Below are 23,354 nucleotides of genomic sequence, written 5' to 3'. Positions count from 1 at the left end.
CCTCTGCCTTCAGCTCAGGTCATGATCTTGGGGTCCTGTGATTGAGCCCCACATCGGGCTCTCTGCTCAACAGGAGCCTGCTTCTCCCTCTCTCTGCCTGGCTCTCTGCCTATTTGTGATCTCTGTCTGTTAAACAAATAAATAAAATTAAAAAAAAAAAAAAGAGTTCAAGCCCCAATTTAAGAAAAACAACAACAACAACAACAAAAAAAAAAAAACCCTACTTTTAAAAATAAAACCTATAAATTAAAAAAAGGCTTTTGGACCCAGATAGTAAATAGTAATGACAATCTTTCTGATGTTAAGAGCTAATCCACTAAAGTTCAATACATCAATTGAGTATAGTTTTTTAACCATATATTTTTCTCTTATGTGTATGTACATATTTTCTCTTGTGTGTATGTACATATATTATAGTACAATCAGAAAATAGAACTAGAACAGTTTGAAAATCTTGGGATGCTAAATATGTAGTCACTTTGGAAAAATCAACTTTGGGGGTGCCTTGGTGGTTCAGTCAGTTTAGCAGCTGATCCTGATTTGGGCTCAAATCATGATCTTAGGGTTGTGAGATTGAGCCTGTGTTGGGCTCTGCACAGGGTGTGAAGCCTGCCTAACATTCTCTCTCTCCTCCTCCTGCCCCTCTTCCCCCTTCTCCCACTAAAGAAAAAAAAAAAAAAAAAAAAAAAAGGAAAAATCAAGTGAACTATATTTTAAAAACAGAAGTTATTTAATCAGAAGTTAAAAATATTGGAAATGAATCACTAATGCTTATTTTCTTAATATTTGCTTTTACTTGTCAAAATCATTTCTGTCTCATTTTCATATTCAGTTTTTTCCTTGATTAAATTGACTTAAATTTAACTGCAAATGATACATTGTCATCTGTACAATACATACATTCCATCATTTGAGAGCTATTTTTGACTGCCTTTTTATGAAATTAATTTGTATGCTTAAAATAATGTTAAAACTTCAAAAATAAGCTTGATTAGGAACTTCATAATAACATTGATTAGGAAAGGCCAGTTAAGAATATATTGTATTAGTTTAATATATGAATTTAATATTTGTTAAAATGTGGAATTTCTGCTCATAAATATATATTCATCTCTTCACTGAGATTTAATAACAAAAAATGTTTACTTCTATTAATAACAGAAATTTTATAGTAACAGTGAATCCCTGCACTCAGATCACTTAAAATATTTAATGATTCAATTATTTTAAATAATTCAATATTGCAAGGATAAGTAAAATATTCTTTTACATATAAAAGAAAAAATATGTACCTCATGACCACATGTGAATAATGTACCATTATGAGCAATATATGAATGTATCCTTCCTGAAAAAGTTTAAAACTCTATTTGACAACCATATATGAAAATGAATTTAAGATGTAATTTGAATATAAGACATAAACCATAAAACTCCTAGAAAAAAGTATGGGCAGTAGGCTCTTTGACATCAGTCTTTGCAAAAAAAAAAAATTTTTTGAACCAGTCTTCTCAAAGGCCACAGAAGTAAAATTAAAAAAAAAAAAAAAAAGGAGTCCAGCAAACCAAAAAGCTTTTGCACAGTGAAGGAAACCATCGACAAAATGAAGAGGCAAACTACTGAATGGAAGAAGATATTTGCAAATCCTATATCCTATAAAGGGTAAATTTCCAAAATACGTAAAGAACTTCTACAACTTAATATCAAGAAAATCAAATAACCCCCTTAAAGAATAAGGAGTAGGCCTGAATAAGACTTGGATGTCCAGCAAGTTTGTGAAAAGATGTTCAATATCACTCATTATCAGAGAAATGCAATTCAAAACCACAATGAGGTGTCACCTCACACCTGTCAGAATGGCTATTTATCAAAACAACACAAAATAACAAGTGTTGGTGAAAATACGGAGAAAGGAAAACCTTATGCACTGTTGGTAGGAAAGTAAATTGGAGCAGCCACTATGGTAAACAGTATGGCATTTCCTCAAAAAATTAATTGAACTCTAGGATCCAGCAGTTCCATCCAAAGAAAACAAAAGCAGCAATCTGAAGAGAGATATGCACCCTTATGTTCATTGCACCATCACTGACAATAGTAAAGATATGGAAGTAACCTAAGTGTCCATCAGTAGATGAATAGGTAAAAGTGTTTGTGTGTATGTGTGACAAAATACTAGTCAGCCATAAAAAACAAACAAATCTTTTCATTTGCAACAACACGGGGGGACCTACAGGGTGTTATGCTGAGTAAAAGAAGTCAGACAGAGGAAGATAAATACATATGCTTTCACTTTCACATATATGTGAAATCTAAAAAAATGAAACAAATGAACAAAACAGAAATAGACCCATAAATAGAGGAAACAAACTAGGTTACCAGAAGGGGCAGAGTTGAGGGATGGGTGATAGATGAAGGGGATTGAGCGGTACAAACTCCCAGTTATAAAAGAAAATTATCTTGGGGATATAATGTGCAGCATAGGGAATATAGCCAATAGTATTTTAATCACCTTGTAAGGTGACAGATGCTAATTAAACTTATGGTGATCATTTTATAATGTACAAAAATATCAAATCACTATGATGTATACCTGAAACTAATAAAATATTGTATGCCAATTATACTTTAAATTTTTTTTAAAAGTAGGGATCTCAAATAGGGGTTGCACCTTTATTAAGGTAGATAAATGTATCTTTTTGCCAAGGAGCATAGATTACTTCATGATTCTAGCATGTATACATTTCACGAGCTTTGTAAAATATTTTGAAATCTTAAAAACACTTTCAAAGTATCCTCAGGCATTAATGTGACATTTTGTTAATCTAAATAACAATTTATTTTAATTTTTGAAAATTTAACCTAAAGAGAATTCTCATTTCGCCTTTCCTGACTCCTTTTACATTGGCCTCTAGGCCATAGATAATTTGTAGTAGACCAGGTAATTAGATAATCAGCATTTCACAAGTGAGGCTCCAAATGAGTGAGATGTTATTTTAAAAATCTACTTGTAACACTCAGCTTTCTGTCTAATAAACCTGGATAGCCTGAAACATTTAATCAAGTGCTTTCTATAATATATAGAAAAGTGGTGGAAGTATAGTTAATATAACAACTTAGAATAATTTAAAAGACACTGACCTGGGCTAGACAGGTTTGGGAGCACTGAATAAGGGCAACTTGATATGATGTGCATATATAAGCATTAACTTATATTATAAGCAAAGAATGGCACTATAGCCAAGTAGTAAATGATAAAAATATATTAATGATAACATAAGATTTCACAATTTGATGAACTTTATATATATTGAATATTTATGCTAATATTTATATGTTAATATTTATATAATATTGACTATTATACATATAATTTACCATATCGAATATATACACACAGAAACTTAAAAATTTGGGTTCTTATTTATCCATATGGGCAGTTCAATCCCACAGTACTAAAATGAGTTGTTAAAACATTCATTACTCTGAAATATTTTACTAATCTGTCTCTTCTGTTTCTCCTTTTCAATAACAGCTGACTTTTTGTGAAATTTTTGCCAGTGCCACATACAGAAAAAGAATGTTCAGTTATTTTCTTCTTTTCTGTGTTTTGTGCATACTTCTTGCTGCCCGTGTGGATACATTATTCTTACTGAAAATTAAACAAAATCTGACTTATACAATCTGTTCTTCTAAAAATTAAATCAGACAAATAAGTTATTGTTTTCAAGGAGATTTGCATAAAAATAGAAAGATGAATTAGAATTTCCATCTATCAAAAAAGAGAGTAGCATTTTCCCTGCTCAGGTACAACGTGTGCTGTTATCTGTTGAGTGAAATTTGCAGTTATTTGTGGTTCACAGTGAAAAGTCTGCATTTTCTTAAATTTCAAATTAAAAGACTATTTTCCTTCATATGGCATTAAAATTTATGATTAATATTTTGTAAGGAAATGCAGATTACTATGAAATACTTTAGAGACTGTGTCCTTCTAAATTGTGTATCACAAGGTTATGGGGTTAAAACATAGGCCTAGAAATATAATTCCTCCTACTATATTTTTTGCTCTTTGCCTTATGTGTTTAACACGTCCTAATTTATTATCAAACTTGCCTTTCCATAATTACACAGGATTTTAATTTAAGTATAGTCATAACTTTCCGTTATGGTAGAATTATATATTTGGTTTTGTCACTCACCACAGAAAACAGTGACAACTCTTATGTTCTGGGGGTCCAAAATGCTAAATGTTCCTCCATTTGGGCCAACTTTTGTGGTTATTCATGATGGGGCAATTGTAAAACAATGCAGAAATCCTAAAATTTATGTTCCAAAAATTCTAGACTAATCACCTTCTTCCTTTTCAAATTCTTTCTCTTTCCGCCCACTTACATTGATAGATATTTCCACATCATGCATATTGCACATGTGTATCTATGCAGAGCCATGAAGACCACACCTAATTTGTTCAATTTGCTCTAATTTTAATGCAAACTACTGCTTAATCCCCACTCTCCATTCTCTGCTCTGCATTTCATCTCTGGGGAATGTTTTGCATCCCTAAAGGAACATTCAGCATTATCATCAGTTAGTTTTAATTACCTTCACATACTTGAATGGTGGTAAGCTGGATGCTAAAAGAAATAATTTAAATAGATATGGTCTTTGCCTTCTAGCCACTTACATATTAAAATATGATAAAATGAGTTGCTATTTTTAATTGGATAGCAAGTGTAATATTTTTCATGTAAAACTTTCTAAAAAATGAGGCAATTGCCTTCCTCCATGAAGTTCGCTTAATAATGCACACTGAGATATAGTGAACAGCAAAAAGTACCCAGGAAGTATATGTATAATAGCTTCATTTTAGACTCCCAAGAAAGTAACAATGACTTTGGCGGCTAACAACTGGCATCTGACGGCTAAGCTGAAATATTCTCAAAAACATAAATGATTCTCTAGAATCTACACAATAATCAGTGGGAGCTGCCTGTGACTATGAGGTAGAAGCAGGCAAAGGCAATTCTATTCCATGTCCAGTTCTGAAACAAGACAGAGACCAGGACATTCAGCAAGCACAAAAAATTAGCATGATTAACTGCTGCATCTTTATAATAGCAAATCTAATTATGCTTTAATGTTTTTGCTTTCTAGGTAAAAGTCACCAACATACACATGCTTGATTAGCCCCCAATACTGCCAGCACTCAATCCAGAATCCTCTTTAAAATATTCAGGACAAACCCAAATTCTATAACAAGGCTCTTCAAACTCTTTCTTACCAGTACCTAGAAATTCATCTGGTACGCATCTTCTTTGCCATAGCAAACTAAAATATCTGATTTTACTTGACTGTTGGTGGGTTTTTAGTGATTAGTCTTTGGCAGGTGACTTTTAATAAATGTTATGATTAATTATTTTCTTTTATTAATATTGAAAACTACAGTTAAATTAGTAATTAAATATTATTTTTAAATCTTTCTTCACTTTATATATAAGTGAAAAAAAGTTTAAGTCAAATGCTGATAATCTGGGTCCTCTTGACATATCAAATTATACAATTTCCTACATTTTGAAAAACATGTTGATAAAAAATAGGAAAGGGAAGGTGCTATAGGCTGAATGTCTGTGTCCCTCTAAAATTCATACATTGAAACCTAATTCCCAATGTGATATATTTACAGATGGGGCTACTGGAAAGTTATGACTAGGATTAGGTCTCTCACAAAAGAGCCACAGAGTTCCTTAGCCCCTTCTGCCATGTACAGACACAGAGAGGAGATAGCCATCTATGAACCAGGATGAAACCCTTTCCCTGCTCCTTGATCTTGGTCTTCCAGCTTCCAAAACTGTGAGAAATAAACTTCTTTGGTTTATAAGCCACACAGGATATGGGTATATTTGTTACAGCAGCTTGAACTAACTAAGGCAAGTGGAACTCATTGAAAGTTTTTAAATGTCATAAACTAATTGTCTAGTATGATCCTTGTATAAATGAATTATCTAATTTAAAAATGAAAGCTCAGTTTTAGTAATTATCCCAAGGTGTCACTACAAATAAATGTTGAAATTTGAAGACAACCTCAGTTTGAGCTCTAAAATATGCTTGCTGTGGAATTTGTTTCAATGAGAATAAGAGGAAAATTAATGAAACTAACTTAATGTAATTAAAAGTATTTAAAATAGTATAATAATAATTTCAATTACTATTAAACTAAGAATAATTAAAAACAGTGAGCAATAATTAAAAATCATAATCAGATTGACATTTCTCTATCAAAAAGTAAAAAAAAAAAAAGTCTGGTCCTCCTGGTATCTCTGATCTTCTCTCATAAATACCCTCCAGTTAATATCCTCTACTCTGGTCTACTAATATTTGTTATTTAAATATATGTACAATATAAATATAATATATATTTATAATAATATAACATATAATGATATAATTTAATATATGTAATAAAATAAATATTTACATATAAACACATTATATATGTTATATTCTAACACACACATACTTTCTTTGAACTCCATTCCTATCTCCTAAATCATACTCCTTATTACCTCTGCTTTATTTTTTTCCCATAGCATTTAATGCCCAACATGCTATAAGTTGTTTTTACTTATTTTGCTTTTCTGTCATTCCTACCTAGAATGGATGCCATGAGAAAACTGGACTTTGTTGTTGTTGGTGGTGGTGTGGTAATTTTGACACATGAAGACAATCTTAATTTGTTTTGTTAATGTTATTTTTTTTGGTCATGTGTGTAACCCCAGTGCCTAAAATGATGCCTGTTTCATAGTAGGCACTCAATAAGTTCTTACTGAATAAATAAACAAAAACAAAATAAAGTGAGGATTTTAAAAGACCAGTGCTTAGATTTAACCTTTTAGGATTTAATGTAATTTTATATCACACACAAATTCAAACTATAACTTTATTACAGATAGAAACTTTCCAATATTTAAAAAAATGAAGTAATAGAATTCAGAAATGCAATCCTGTGGGCTTTACTTTTTTTAGCTTTATCTTATATATTCAGTTGATTCATTTTCATGTGAATAAATATTTCTAGATCACCTGTTATAGTCCAGGGCCTTGCTAACTAATAAAAACATCATTATTTCTACCATTTGTTAGTTGTGTAAACTTGGCCAAATGACTCAACCACTATAACCTTCAGTGTCATTGTCCATAAACTGTGACGAAAGAGGGTAACTACTCATCAGATTTTTATGCTGATGCCCTAACATGAGGCATGAGATGAAATAATGCCAGTGAAGCATTTAGGACTGCCACTGACCCACTGGAGTCAGCCAATTAATGTTGTTCCTATCACTTGTCAGTAATGATGAAGTTGATGAAGAAAACATAATTGATATGCCCATGTGTTTATAAAGACTTAAAATATCTCATATAGAAGGTAAAAATTGTCTCATTTATTTTTATTTTTTTATTTTTATTTTTTTTTAAAGATTTTATTTATTTATTTGACAGAGAGAGATCACAAGTAGACGGAGAGGCAGGCAGAGAGAGAGAGACGGAAGCAGGCTCCCTGCTGAGCAGAGAGCCCGATGCGGGCCTCGATCCCAGGACCCTGAGATCATGACCGAAGGCAGCGGCTTAACCCACTGAGCCACCCAGGCGCCCAAATTGTCTCATTTTAAAAGCACAGAGAGGACAACACATTTATGTATAACAAAGTCACTTTCATACAATAAGGTCCACCCTCATTGACTCTGCCAAAATAACAACTTTTCCTACTCTACCCATAGGCATACACATGCATCAAGTCACCATGTGGAACATAATTAGAAGTTCTAAACTTTAATAAGGATATTTCTTTTATTTCTCTTCCTTGTCAAGAATGATATTCAGGGGGTGCCCAGGTGGCTCAGTCATTAACTGTCTGCCTTTGGCTCTGGTCCTGATCCCAGAGTCCTGGTAATGAGCCCCACATCGGGCTCTCTGCTCAGCAGGAAGCCTGCTTCTCCCTCTCCCACTCCCCTTGCTTGTGTTCCCTATCTCACTGTGTCTTTCTCTGTCAAATAATAAATAAAATCTTTTTTTAAATTTTTTTTTTAAAGAATGATATTAAAGCAAGAACTACCTTCCTCTGAATGTGATTAATACCAGTGAAAGTAGTTGTACTTCACTTTGCTGAATATTTTGCTGTACACATCTGGTAATTCAGGATATTTTGAAATGATTGTAAATGTAGATGAAAAGATTTGCTTCTGCTGAGATAAATGAGAAGGGAGTAGCTTTTACTTACAATGTATTTCTAGCACCTGCATGGCCACCTGAGGGGTGGCATTGAGGGACTCATGGTCTACTCTGCAGATCACAGCCACGCCATCGTCACTCCGGTCCACTCGGAAATCCAGTGTGCTGCTGACAGTGAATGTCTTGCGATTTGCATCCTCTTCTTTTAAATATTTTACATCTAAAAATAAAATGTACATTTAAAAATTTTGTGACATTATCTTTCAAAATGTAACAGATTTCATTTACTCAAGTCAAAACTAGAAGCACCATCTCCATCTTTTTTTCAATTTTTAAAAAGCAAATATTTGTTAATTTAACATTTAATTCTTTTTGGTTTGAGCAAATAAAAATACAACTACTTCAGAAATAAAATTTAAAAGTAACTATAAATAAAATAGAAGGGTGGGACATAGGACTATATTCCTATCGTGACTGTATTTATGTTTTGTTTTGTTTTGTTTTGTTTTAATACTCCATTTGAGAAACCAGGTCATTTTAGAATATTAATCTCCTTTCTTTAGATTTAAGTTTATATGAGGATAATCTTAATTCTCTGAGCCTCAAATACAGTTGGGAAGGTGAAATTCACAACATCTGATTATGCCCAAAAGAAAGTACAATGTATTTGAGCTATGATTTCAACATGAACAATGTGAGTTGAACTTATTTGCTAAAGAATACCTATAATGAAAAAGTTGTCATCTTTTATAAAGAAAGGGAAAAGGACATGGATGCAAAAATTCTCAACAAAATCCTAGCAAATTGAGTCCAACAGTACATTAAAAGAATCATTCACCATAATCAAATAGGATTTATTAATAGGCTGCAAGGATGGTTCAATATTCACAAATCAACTAATGTGATACACCACATTAATAAAAGGAAGAATAAGAATCAGATGACTCTTAGCAATAGATGCAGAAAAAGCATTTGACAAAGTACAGCATCCATTCTTGATAAATCCCTCAACAAAGTAGGCATAGAGGAACATACTTCAATATCATAAAGGCCATATCCAAAAGACAAACAATGAATATAATCCTCAATGGGGAAAAACAAAGCTTATCCTCTATGACAAGATCAAGATAGGGACATCCACCCTCACCACTATTACTTAACATATTACTAGAAGTCCTAGCTTCAGCAATGAAACAACACAAATAAATAAAAGACATACAAATTGGCAAGGAAGAAGTCCAACTTTCACTATTCCCAGGTGACTTGAACTCTATGTAGAAAACCTGAAAGACTCTACCAAAAAATTGCTAGAACTGATACATGAATTCAGTAATAGCACAGGATACAAAATCAATATACAGAAATCTGTGGCATTTCTAGATACTGATAAGGAAGCAGCAGAAAGAGAAATCAAGGCAACAATCCCACTTATAATTACACCAAAAACCATAAGATACCTAGGAATAAACCAAAGAGGTAAAAAAACGGTACTCTGAAAACTATATAACACTTATAAAAGAAATCGAAGAAGACACAAAGAAATGGAAAAACATTCCATGCTCATGGACTGGAAGAGTAAATATTGTTAAAAACAATCTGCATATATAATGTAACCTTATAAAAATACAAACAGTGTCTTTCACGGAGATAGAACAAACAATCTTAAAAATTGTATGGAACCACAAAAGACCCTGAATAGCAAATGCAGTCTTGAAAAAGAAAAGCAAAGCTGGAGGTATCAAAATTCTGGACCTCAAGCTATATTACAAACTACATTCATCAAGACTGGTATGTCTTGATGAAGTATGGTACTTGAGCAAGTATGGTACTGGCACAAAAACAGATACATTGATCAATAGAACAGGATAGAAAACCCAGAAATAGATCCACAACTCTATGGTCAACTAATCTTTGACAAAGAAGGAAAGAATATCCAATGAAAAAATAAGACAGTCTCTTCAACAAATGATGTTGGGAAAACTGGACTGTGCAACATGCAGAAGAATGAAACTGTACCACTTTCTTAAACCATATACAAAAATAAATTCAAAATCAATGGAAGACCTAAATGTGAGACAGTAAACTGTCAAAATCTGAGAGAAGAACACAGGCAGTAACTTTTTTGACCTTGGCTGTACCAACTTCTAATTAGACATGTTGCCAGAGACAAGGGAAACAAAAGCAAAAATGAACTATTGGGACCTCATCAAGATAAAAAGCTTCTGCACAGTAAAGGAACAATCAACAAAATTAAAATGCAGTCTACAGAATAAGAGATGATATTTGCAAATGACATAGCTGATAAAGGATTAGTATGCAAAATGTATAAAGAACGTATCAAACTCAACACCCAAAAAGCAAATAATCCACTTAAGAAATGGGTAGAAGACATGAATAGATACTTTTCCAAAGAGGATATCCAGATGGCTAACAGACACATGAAAAGATGTTCAACATCACTCACCATCAGTGAAATACAAATCAAAACTACAATGAGATATACCACTTCACACCTGTCAGAATGGCTAAAATTAAGAATACAGGAAACTATAGATGTTGGCAAGGATGTGGAGAAAGGAGAACCCTCTTACACTGTTGGTGGGAATACAAACTGATGCAGCCACTCTGGAAAACAGTAAGGAAGTTCCTCAAACAGTTAAAAATAGAACACTCCTGTGATCCAGCAATTACACTAGTGGTTATTTACCCAAAGGATACAAAAATTCTGATTCAAATGGACACATGTACCCCGATATTTATAGCAGCTCTATCAATAATAGCCAAGTTACAGAAAATAGCCAAAATATCCATCACTGATGAATGGATAAAGAAAATGTGAAATATTACCTAGTCATCAGAAAAAAATGAAATCTTTCCATTTGCAATGATGGGGATGGACCTAGAGTGTATTATGCTAAAAGAAATGTTAGAGAAAGACAAATACCATATGATTTCACTCATATGTGGAATTAAAGAAACAAAATACATGAACATGGGGGAAAAAGGAGACAGGCAAACCATAAAACAGACTGAGAACAAACAGGGTTACTGGAGGGGAGGTAGACAGGGGAATGAGTGAAATAAGTGATGGATATTAAGGAGGGTAGTTGTTGTAATGAACATTTGGTATTTTATGTTAGCGATGATTCACTAAATTCTACTTCTGAAACTAATATTACACTGTATGTTAACTAATTGGAATTTAAATAAAAACCTGAAACAACAACAAAAAAGATTTTGCTTGAAAAAAAATTTTTAATTGAAAAAAAATCATCTGAATAATTTGAATACTTAAAAATATATAGTTGCAGTGAAATTTACACTGAGATAAATGCTCTTTACTTGGGTGAAGGATTTATTTCAGCATGAATGAAATCTTGAGGAATACTTTTATCAAGATATAATTCATTTATTGATATTTTGTGCATGATTAAGATTCATTGCTAATTGGTACACTCAGGGATTATTTGATCTTTATGGAAAAGAGGTTTATAATATTTTTATTTAATTTAAAAGTTCTTAAGTCCAAAGTACTTGATAAGAAGGCATAATTTCAATGGGTTAGAAATCAAAGTGATAGGCTATAGATAAGATATAACAAGATCTTAAATGTAGTTAAGGGAGAAAGATGTTCCATTTTCTTATTCTTTCATTTCAAATGAAAAATGATAATTTCAGGTGAAGAGTTATGTTGAATAAAGTGCATAAAATATTTTATTTTATTATATATTACTTTATTTTTTAAAACACTTCAGGACATATTAATCACAACAAAGTAATTTAAATTCAGTTTCTCCATTTTATGCACTATACAAAGATTTGACTTTGAACATAATATTGAATTTGAGGTATTTGGTAGGTAGATATTTGCATGGATCATTGAGTTTTACTTATTTCCAGAGAAGTCTGACTTTATCTTATTGTTTGATTTTTTTAAAAAATGGAGTAAGTATTAGTAAAGGATAAAACTAGGTAAATGTTCCATGTCTTGTTCTTGAAAATATATGATTGTGTTCACAAATTAAGAAAAAAATACCTAATAAAGACTTTACCATTACAAATTTTTTAATGTAATTTAGACAGTTTTGAGAATAAGAAAAAAATTCTAACATTTGAAAGGAGAAAAACTCTAACATTTGAAAAGTAGGAGAACACAAAAGGCTCAATTCTATCTTTTTAACAATAAATCAATCATACAGGATACAAGATTTTTCATAAATATGTTTCATGAAATAACTCATTTTTGCTAACCAAAGTCATTTCTAAGATTTTTGCAATTGAAAATTAGTTTCAATCTCAGTTAAAAAAAATTAGAGTAAAGGATGAAATTATTTCCTTTCAGTCAAAATATGTCATGATAATACAGATGCATTTAGAGCCCTTTGTTATATTAAATATATGTCTGTGTGTGTGTGTGTGAGAGAGAGAGAGAGAGAGAGAGAGATCTTTTACTTTTCAGTGTTTTATAGATTTATACAAAGTGTCTCATTTTTATATTTTATATTCTTTCCTTTAAATCCATGTCCAACATTTTCTGGTTTGTAGCTCTAAGCAGTAGCAGTATAAGAAAATTTAGATCTCTTAACAAACCACTTTTATAATTATGTTATATATTATATGAAAAATTGTTCTAAAATATTGCTAATTGTTTAATTTTAATCACAGCTGTATTTTAAAAACCCACACATCTGCTTCCTTTACCTGATTCCTTTACAAAAATATCACTAAAGGGGCGCCTAGGTGGCTCAGTGGGTTAAAGCCTCTGCCTTCAGCTCAGGTCATGATCCCAGGATCCTGGGATCAAGCCCCACATCAGGCTCTCTGCTCAGCCAGGAGCCTGCTTCCCTTCCTCTCTCTCTGCCTGACTCTCTGCCTACTTGTGATCTCTGTCTCTCAAATAAATAGATAAAATCTTTTTAAAAATCACTTAATATAATATTAATTGGACACATAAAATCTGATAGCAATTGTGTATAACATAAAATTTTAATGAACATCATTCAAATAGAATAAACAAAGTATAATTTGTTATTTTTAATATTAGCCTATGGCACAGCCTATAGTGTTCCTAGAAGCTATAAGATGAATAAGGAAAAAAAAATCAAGAAGAGCCAATCATATTATCTTTTCCTATATTTTATAGGATCTTCTTATCCCCACTCCCCAAAAATACAGGGAGAAAATCGTAATTAAAATTTATCTGTGGTTTTGCTTTCTAGCTTTATAAAATAACTGATGCATTCATAGTTCTAGAATCAATAGACTTTTTTTTTATATTGTGCAATTTGCTGATTACATGTGTACTCTTCTTATAAGCTCTGTTTTGTTTCAGGGTTTCCATTTTTTCTCCTTTGCCATGTCCTTCAACAACATTGCAATCTAGAGCAGTATTTTTCAAAATGAGATGTGCATACACACCACCTTTGGATCTTGGTAAAATGTAGATTCTGATTCAATATTTTGTAGGATGGAGCCTTAAAGTCTCCTGCCGGCCCATGGACATATTTTGAGGAGCAAGGGTAAAGTAGATGACACATCAAAACCAGAGATGTGAGGGAGGAGCAAGATGGGGAGGAGTAGGAGACCCAAAGTTCATCTGGTCCCAGGAATTCAGCTAGATAGTTATCAAACCATTCTGAGCACCTACAAACTCAACAGGAGATAGAAGAGAAGAATAGCAGCAACTCTATGAACAGAAAAGCAGCCACTTTCTGGAGGGTCGGATGTTCAGAGAAGTGTATTTGAGGTGATAGATGGGAAGATAGACCATATCAGGGAGAAGCCAGCTCCCAGCAAGCTGTAGAAGAGTGGAGCACAAAATGTGAAACTTTAGAAGTATACTCCACTGAAGGACATCACTCCAGAGGTTCAGCGGGTGTGGAGCCCTTGAAAGGACAGTGTGGTATCAGAACCTGTGGGGTCACTAAAAGACCAGGGGTGTCTGAGTGTGGCAAACCTCCCAGGTATCAGAGTGGGGAAGCTGACTGCAGAGACAGAGCCAAGGAGCAGACTCTCAGCTTGGGGTTACCTTAAACCATGATCCGTGGCACAGTCACACCACTCGTCTTCAAGCAGGAATACCACGAGTGGCAGATCCAGGGAGACCCCCTCCTTTCTCCTCTGGGAGGAGCCTCACGGGAGTGTGCTGCAGGAATCTGCTGGATTTGGAGTCTCCAAATGGGGCCATGCATCAGAGATAGAAATTCTTGGTCACAGGTCAGGTGAACTTGGAGTTCAGCTGGAGACCAGGGAGACTGGGGGGATTGACTGCTTTTCTCTGAGGGTGCGCTGAGGAGAGGGGCCCTGAGCTCTCAGCTCCTATGGGGCTGGATATGGGAGGCCGCCATTTTCATTCCCATCCTCCAAAGCTGTATGGAAAGCTTTCAGGGAACAAAAGCTCCTTCAATCAAAACCGACCAGATTACTTAGCCTGGCCACTGGCAAAGGCAGTGCAATTCCACCTTGGGCAAAGACATTTGAGAATCACTGCAAGAGGCTCCTCCCCCAGAAGATCAGGAAGAACAGCCAGCCAAGACCAAGTTCACCAATCAATGAGAATTGTGGAACTCCAGAGCTAAGGGAATGCAACACATAGTATCATGGTTCTTTTCACATGATTCTTTAGTCTTTCAGAGTTAAACTTCAAATTTTATTTTTACTTATTATATTTTAAAAATTTTTCCTCTTTCCTACTTTAACCTCTTGGACTATTTTATCTTATCAATATCTTTTTTAAAAATCTTTTAAAATTTTCATTGTTATAATCATATTCTATCCCTTCATTGTATTTAACCTTATTTTTTGTATACATATAGGTTTATCTTTCTTTAAAATTTTGGGATACAGTTTCTTCTAACAGATCAAAATAAACCCTAATCTAGCACATGACTTTGTTCTAGTCTCCAGTCTGATCACATTCCATCCTCCATTTTTTCCTTTTTTAACCAATTTCTTAAATTCTAAAAAAAGATTTTTTAGAATCTTTTAAAATTTTCATCTTTACAGTCATATGTTATTCCTTCATTGTGTTTACCTATATATATATGTAATATACATATATATATATATTTTTTTTTTTCTCCATTCTTCTCCCTCTAGTTTCAGGTCTCTTACAATTAGGTTAGTGTATATTTTCTAGGGTTGTTGCTACACTTTTAGTATTTGGTTCTCTCATTCATCTATTTTTTTAAAAAGATTTTATCTATTTATTTGACAGACAAAGATCACAAGTAGGCAGAGAGGCAGGCAGTGAGAGAGGAGGAAGCAGGCTTCCTGCTGAGCAGAGAGCTTGATGTGGGGCTCAATCCCAGGACCCTGGATTCATGACCCAAGCTGAAGGCAGAGCTTTAACCTACTGAGCCACCAGCTCCTCATTCATCTATTTTTATCTGGATAAAATGACAAGGTGTACAAACTCACCACAAAAACAAACAAACAAACAAACAAAAAAACAAGAGTCAGTGCCAATGGCTATGGACATAATCAATACAGACATTAGTAAGATGTCAGAACAAGAGTTGAGAATGATGATTATCAAGGTGCTAGCTGGGCTCAAAAAAAAAGCATGGAAGATACCAGAAAATCCCTTTCTGGATAAATAAAATCCATTTCTAGAGGAAAAAAATAAAACTAAAATCTAACCAAGTTGAAACAAAGAAAGTGATTAATGAGGCGCAATATAATTGGAGGCTCTTACTGATAGGATAAATGAGACAGAAGAAAGAATTAGTGACATAGAGGACCAAATGATGGAGACTAAAGAAGCTGAGCAAAAGAAAGACAAACAACTACTGGACCACGAGGGGAGAATTCAAGGGATAAATGATACCATAAGATGAAACAATATTAGAATAATTGGGCTTCCAGAAGAAGAAAGAGAGAGAGAGAGAGGCAGAAGGTATATTGAACTAAATTATAGCAAAGAATTTCCCTAATTTGGTTAAGGCAGCAAACATCAAAATCCAGGAGGCAGAGAGAATTCCCCCTCCAAATCAATAAAAATAGGTCAACACTCCAACATCTAATAGTAAAATTTGCAAGTCTCAATGACAAAGAAAATCCTGAAAGCAGCTCAGGAAAGAGGTCTGTAACATACAGTGGTAGAAATATTTGATTGGCAGCAGACCTATCCACAGAGACCTGGCAGGCTAGAAAGGACTGGCATGATAAATTTAAAGCACTAAATGAGAAAAATATGCAGCCAACAATACTATATCCAGGTAGGCTGTCATTGAAAATAGATGGAGAGATAAAAAGCTTCCAGGACAAACCAAAAAAAAAAAAAAAAAATAATTTGCAAACACCAAACCAAGCCCTATAAGAAATATTGAAAGGGGTCCCCTAAGCAAAGAGAGAGCCTAAAAGTGACAGACCAGAAAGGAACAGAGACAATATATAGTAACAGTCACCTTACAGGTAATATAGTGATACTCAATTCACATCTTACAATAGTTACCTTGAATGTAAATGGGCTAAATGCCCCAATCAAAAGACACAGGGTATCAGAATGGGAAAAACAAAAAACAAAAACAAAAACAAACCAAAACAAAACAAAAAAACACAAAATACAAAATACAAAAATAAAAAAAAAATCAATATGCTGTCTGCAAAATACTCATTTTCGACAGAATGACACTTCCAGACGTAAAGTGAGGGGTGGAAAACAATTTCCCATGCTAATACACAACAAAAGAAAGCTGGAATGGCAATCCTTATATAAGATAAATTAGATTTTAAGCCAAAGACTAAAGCAAGAGATGAGAACACTGTATCATACTCAAAGGGTGTGTCCAACAAGAAGATCTAACAATTTTAAATATCAATGTCCCTAACATGGGAGCAGCCGATTACATAAACCAATTAATAACAAAATCAAAGAAACATCAATAATAATACAATAGGGTGCCTGGGTGGCTCAGTGGGTTAAACCTCTGCCTTTGGCTCAGGTCATGATCCCAAGGTCCTGGGATCGAGGCCCACATCAGGCTCTCTGCTCAGCAGGGAGCCTGCTTCCCCCTCTCTCTCTGCCTGCCTCTCTGCCTGCTTGTGATCTCTCTCTCTCTCTGTGTGTCAAATAAATCAATGAAATCTTAATTAAAAAAAAATACTATATTAGTAGGGGACTTTAACACTCCCCCTCACTGAAATGGACAGATCATCTAAGCAAAAGATCAAGAAGGAAATAAAGGCTATAAATGATACACTGGACCAGATGGACATCACAGATATGTTCCGAACATTCCAAGCCAAAGGAACAGAATACACATTCTTCTCTAGTGCACATGGAACATTCTTCAGAATAGATCATATCCTGGGTCACAAATCCGGTCTCAACTGGTACCAAAAGACTGGGATCATTCCCTGCATGTTTTCAGACCACAGTGCTTTGAACTAGAACTCAACCACAAGAGGAAAGTGAGAAAGAACTCAAATATGGAGACTAAAGAGCATCCTACTAAAGAATGAATGGGTCAACTAGGAAATTTAAAAAGAATTAAAAAAAAAAAAACTCATGGAAACAAATTGAAATGAAAACACAACTGTTCAAAATCTTTGGGACACAGCAAAGGTGGTCCTGAGAAGAAAATATATAGCAATACAAACCTTTCTCAAGAAACAAGAAAGGCCTAAAGTACACAACCTAACCCTACACTTAAAGGATCTGGAGAAAGAACAGCAACAAAAGTCTAAACCCAGCAGTAGAAGAGAAATATTAAGTATCAGAGCAGAAATCAATGAAATAGAAACAAAGAGAACAGTAAAACAGATCAACGAAACTAGGAGCTCGTTGTTTGAAAGAATTACGGTTGATAAACCCCTGGCCAGACTTATCCAAAAGAAAAGATAAAAGACCCAAATTAATAAAATCATGAATGAAAGAGGAGAGATAACACCAAAACCAAAGAAATACAATTTCAAGAATATATTATGAGCAAATATACACCAGCAAATTTGATAATGTGGAAGAAATGGATGCATTCCTAGAGACATATAAACTACCAAAACTGAACCAGGAAGAAATAGAAAACCTGAACAGACTCATAACCAGTAAGGAGATTGAAGCAGTCATCAAAAACCTCCCAAAAACAAGACCCCAGGGTTAGACGGCTTCCCACGGGAATTCTACCAAATATTTAAAGAATTGATACGTATTCTCCTAAAACTTTTCCAAAAAACAGAAATGGAAGGAAAACTTCCAAACTCATTTTATGTGGCCAGCATTACCTTAATCCAAAAACCAGACCCCATCATAAAGGAGAATTATAGACCAATATCCTTGATGAACACAGATGTGAAAATTCTCACCAAAATACTAGCCAAGAGGATCCAACAGTACATTAAAAGGATTATTCATCACAATCATGTGGGATTTATTCCTGGGCTGTAAGGTTGGCTCAACATCCACAAATAAATCAATGTCATATAATGCATTAATAAAAGGAAGAACAAAAACCATATGATATTCTCAATAGATGCTGAAAAAGCATTTGACAAAGTACAGCATCCTTTATTGATCAAAAATCTTCACAGTATAGGGATAGAGGATACATACCTCAATATCATGAAAGCCATCTACAAAAAACCCACAGCAAATATCACTCTCAATTGGGGAAAACTGAGAGCTTTTCCCCTAAGGTCAGGAACACACCAGGGCTTTCCACTGCTATTGAACGTAGTACTAGAAGTCCTAGCCTTAGCAATTGAACAACAAAAAGATAAAAGGCTTCCAAGTCGGCAAAGAGGAAGTGAAACTGTCACACATATTACCAGATAATATGATACTTTATGTGGAAAACCCAAAAGACTCCACTCCAAAACTGCTGGAACTCATACAGGAATCTAGTAAAGTGTCAGGTTATAAAATCAATGCACAGAAATCAGTTGCATTTCTATATACCAACAGCAAGACGGAAGACAGAGAAATTAAGAAGCTGATCCCATTCACAACTGCACCCAAAACCATAAGATACCTAGGAATAAACCTAACCTAAGAGGCAAAGAATCTATACTCAGAAAACTATAAAGTACTCATGAAAGAAATTGAGGAAGACACAAAGAAATGGAAAAACATTCCATGTTTAGGGATTGGAAGAACAAATGTGAAAATGTCTATGTTACCTAGAGCAATCTACACATTTAATGCAATCCCTATCAAAATATATTCAATATTTTTCATAGGTATGGAACAAACAATCCAAAAATTTATATGGAACCAGAAAAGACCCTGAATAGTCAGATGTTGAAAAAGAAAACCAAAGTTGGTAGCATCACAATATCAGACTTCAAGCTCTATTACAAAGCTGTGATCATCAAGACAGTATGGTACTGGCACAAAAACAGACACATAGGTCAATGGAACAGAATAGGAGTCCTGAAATTGACCCTCAACTCTATGGTCAATTAACCTTCACCAAAGCACGCAAGAATGCCCAATGGAAAAAAGACAGCCACTTCAACAAATGGTGTTGGGAAAATTGGACAGCCACATGCAGAAGAATGAAACTGGACCCTTTCCTTTCACCACACACAAAAATAGACTCAAAATGGATGAAAGACTTCAATGTGAGACAGGAATCCATCAAAATCCTTGAAGAGAACACAGTCAGCAACCCCTTTGACCTCAGTCACAGCAACTTCTTCCTAGAAATGTCGTCAAAGGCAAGGGAAGCAAGGAGAAAAATGAACTACTGGGAATTCATCAAGATAAAAAGCTTCTGCACATCATAGGAAACAGTCAACAAAACCAAAATACAACCGACAGAATGGGAGAAGATATTTGCAAATGGCATATCAGATAAAGGGCTAGTATCCAAAATCTATAAAGAACTTATCACACTGAACACCCAAAGAACAAATAATCCAATCAAAGAATGGGTAGAAGACATGAACAGACATTTCTGCAAAGAAAACATCCAAATAGCCAACAGACATATGAAAAAGTGCTCAACATCACTCATCATCAGGGAAATACAAATCAAAACCACAATGAGCTACCACCTCACACCAGTCAGAATTGCTAAAATTAACAAGTCAGTAAATGACAGGTATTGGTGAGGATGCAGAAAAAGGGGAACCCTCCTACACTGTTGGTGGGAATGCAAGCTGGTGTAGCCACTCTGGAAAACAGTATGGAGGTTCCTCAGAAAGTTGAAAATAGAGCTATCCTACAACCCAGCAATTGCACCACTGGGTATTTACCCAAAGATACAAATGTAGTGATCTAAAGGGTCACATGCACCCAAATATTTATAGCAGCAATGTCCACAATAGCCGAACTATGGAAACAGGCTAGATGGCCATCAACAGATGAATGGATAAAGAAGATGTGATACACACACACACACACACACACACACACACACACACAGGAATACTATGCAGCCATCAAAAAACCCTCTGAAATCTTGCCTTGCAACAATGTGGATGGAACTAGAGGGTATTATGCTAAGCAAAATAAGTCAACCAAAGAAAGACAATTATCATATGATCTTTCTGATATGACTAATTTGAGAGACAGGGCAGGGGGCTGTGGGGGATAGGGAGGGAAAAAATGAAACAAGATGGGACTGGGAAGGGAGACAAACCATAAAAATCTCTTAATCTCAGGAAACAAACTGAGGGTTGCTGGGGGATGGGAGGGAGGGAGGAGGAGGGTGGTTGGGTTATGGACCTTGGGGAGGGTATGTGCTATGGTGAGTGCTATGAATTGTGTAAGACTGATGATTCACAGACCTGTACCTCTGAAGCAAATAATACATTATATGTTAATAAGAAAAAAGAGAGAGAGAGAGAGATGTAATCAAAGATGAAGAGGAAATATTGGGATTTATCCTAACCCCCTTTCTCTCTTCATCTCAATCTCTCCCTATCATTTTAATTTCCTCTGTTCCTAACCTCCCATTCTACCTTTACTATTTTAAAATGTGAGTTTCTTCTCATTTTTTTATATTTTTCAAAATATGCATTTCATGTATCATATAATGTACTGGTATGATGATCAAGACAAGTTGAGAGCAAACAATAAACAGAGTTGTTTGTCAGATTACTTTCCTCATATCCTTGCTGCTACCCTTCTATCTTTTTTTCCAAAGGAGCTTCTGGACTTTTAGAACTTGTTCGCAAATAATCAGAATAGTGATTGCTTTGGGTCGGTGGCAGTTATGAACTGTCTTATTATGCTATTACTGTCTATGTTAGAAATTTTCTAAAATAAAAAATGTTAAAAAGAAATCTTCCTAAGAACACTCCTCAAGTATGCTCAACAAGTTATTTTGGTGAACATTTCTTGAAGGTGACGTCTCAAAGTAAGTAATTATCTACCATTTTTTATATTTATCTTTATGAGACTTGGAACATAAAAAGTAGTCCGTTTGTATTTGGGGTTTTAGATCTTGATCTCACCAAGAGCTAAGGTGGAAAAAAAAACAGATGTAAATTTTAGTGAGATCCCCGGAACCCCGCAATTAAACAAATTTAGAAGCCCTGAATCAAATTAGCTAAGGAACAAAGGTCATCTGTGTATTTTTTTTTAAAAACATACAATAATTTGCATAAAATATCAAATCTCAGGATCTACATCCATATTTATCTTTCCATATTTGTAATGTTAAGTCACCTACCTTAATGCCTATAGTTTCCAGTCTTTTTCGGACTAGATTTTTCAAAAGGAAATCATATAAAGCACAGTTCCTTGGAAAGTCACCTTGTGTCCACAATGGTTCTAATCACCTTGAGTACTACAATCTGAATTTTTGTGATGTGTTTCCTTTCTGCACTTTTGTGATTTTAATCCCATTTAAACAGATCCAGAAAGAATATACTCCCATTCCTACAAAGGGCAATCTTGTTTTGCATCCTGTGGAAGCCTTCTCTATCAGACATGCATGTAATGTGGGCTAATTTCCTTTTAGTCTGTTGCAAGGCCAATATGCCACAGCCACACTGGGAACAAGGTAAGACTTAGACACAGCTTCCAGTGTTCTCAGTACTGGGAGTGGCATAATGTCTCATCATTGAGAGCTATCTCTTAGGAAATATGCAGGATATTATGTAACTTCTCCTAATCTATTTGGGCCTTTGATTTTCTAGCCATGACCAAGAAATGGGCAGGGTTGTAGTGTTTACCCTAGATACTGATACTTCTGTAGGACTTGAACTTTACTATTATTTTTGAAGTCTGGGTTTGTACAAATGTTTTATTGTGGATCGGATGATACTTTTAGGGAATTATTCTGAATCCATATTAATTTTACTTTAATGATTTGACAATTTGTTAGTAAGCTGATATATGCCCTCTTGTCATAGAGAAGGGGAAATGTGAGCAAAATACGAGATAACTTTATCTCAAAAATTTGAAGTGATCATTTTGGACAACTGGATGTATTGTGTAATAACTGTTTAAAAGAAGTTCTATAGATCAAATTTTCTAAAACTAAATATACCATTTTTAGAAGATAACCAACTCCCTGTTATTTTTAAAAATTGACATAAAGTAACTATGGCTGGTTAATTCATTCAGTAACTTAGATGCATATTTTATTTTTCTAAGATTTATTTCTTTGAGAGAGAGGGAGAGCATGTGCACAAGAAAAAATGTGGGAGGAAGCACAGAGGAAGAGGGAGAGAGAAACTTAAGCAGACTCTGTGCGATAAGCATGGATCTCCTGACTGTGAGATCATGAGCTGAGCCAAAACAGAGTCAGACACTTAAACCCCTGTGCCACCCAGGCACTCCCTTAGATGTGTATTTTAAATTCAGTTTGTCTTGAAGGGAATGCCAGTACTTCATTTTTTTTTTCTTCTCTTAAGGTTGAGTGTTCAAAAAGTATTTTATGAAGTATCTTTCTTTCATATACAAGATAAGTATTTTGTTTCTGTTTTAATTTTCTCCAGAAGAAAAATATAGAGGTCAAATCTTATATGGTAGAATTCTAATTCTGGTAACCATTTTCGTTCATTCGCGGGAGAGGACTTCAAAACAGATTCATGAGGCCAATCTCATTTTTGCCCATGAGTGTTTCTTCCTACAACTCCAACTAGAAAGGGGGAGATTTCTGTAGATTTTTCTCATAATGCTCCAGGTTTATTAGAGGTGCCAGTGTCATCCTGGCTTTTACCTATGGTTCTACCAT

The 23,354-nt window shown here is 34.4% G+C and overlaps 1 protein-coding gene across 4 annotated transcripts in view; it reads right to left on the bottom strand.

Annotated features, from left to right (window-relative positions):
* The window catches only part of CADM2 (cell adhesion molecule 2), a 1,105,278-nt gene that overhangs the window by 139,181 nt on the left and 942,743 nt on the right, over positions 1-23,354 (bottom strand). For all 4 annotated transcript variants that reach the window (XM_047722125.1, XM_047722134.1, XM_047722152.1 and 1 more), the window contains one exon: positions 8,273-8,443. In XM_047722125.1, the coding sequence (XP_047578081.1) occupies positions 8,273-8,443 (171 nt within the window). The remainder of the gene's footprint in view (positions 1-8,272; positions 8,444-23,354) is intronic.

Source organism: Lutra lutra, chromosome 1, assembly GCF_902655055.1.
Source record: "Lutra lutra chromosome 1, mLutLut1.2, whole genome shotgun sequence".
In the NCBI taxonomy this organism is placed as follows: Eukaryota; Metazoa; Chordata; class Mammalia; order Carnivora; family Mustelidae; genus Lutra; species Lutra lutra.
Note: the sequence above shows the minus strand (reverse complement) of the source record. Positions and strands in the feature narration are given on the sequence as shown.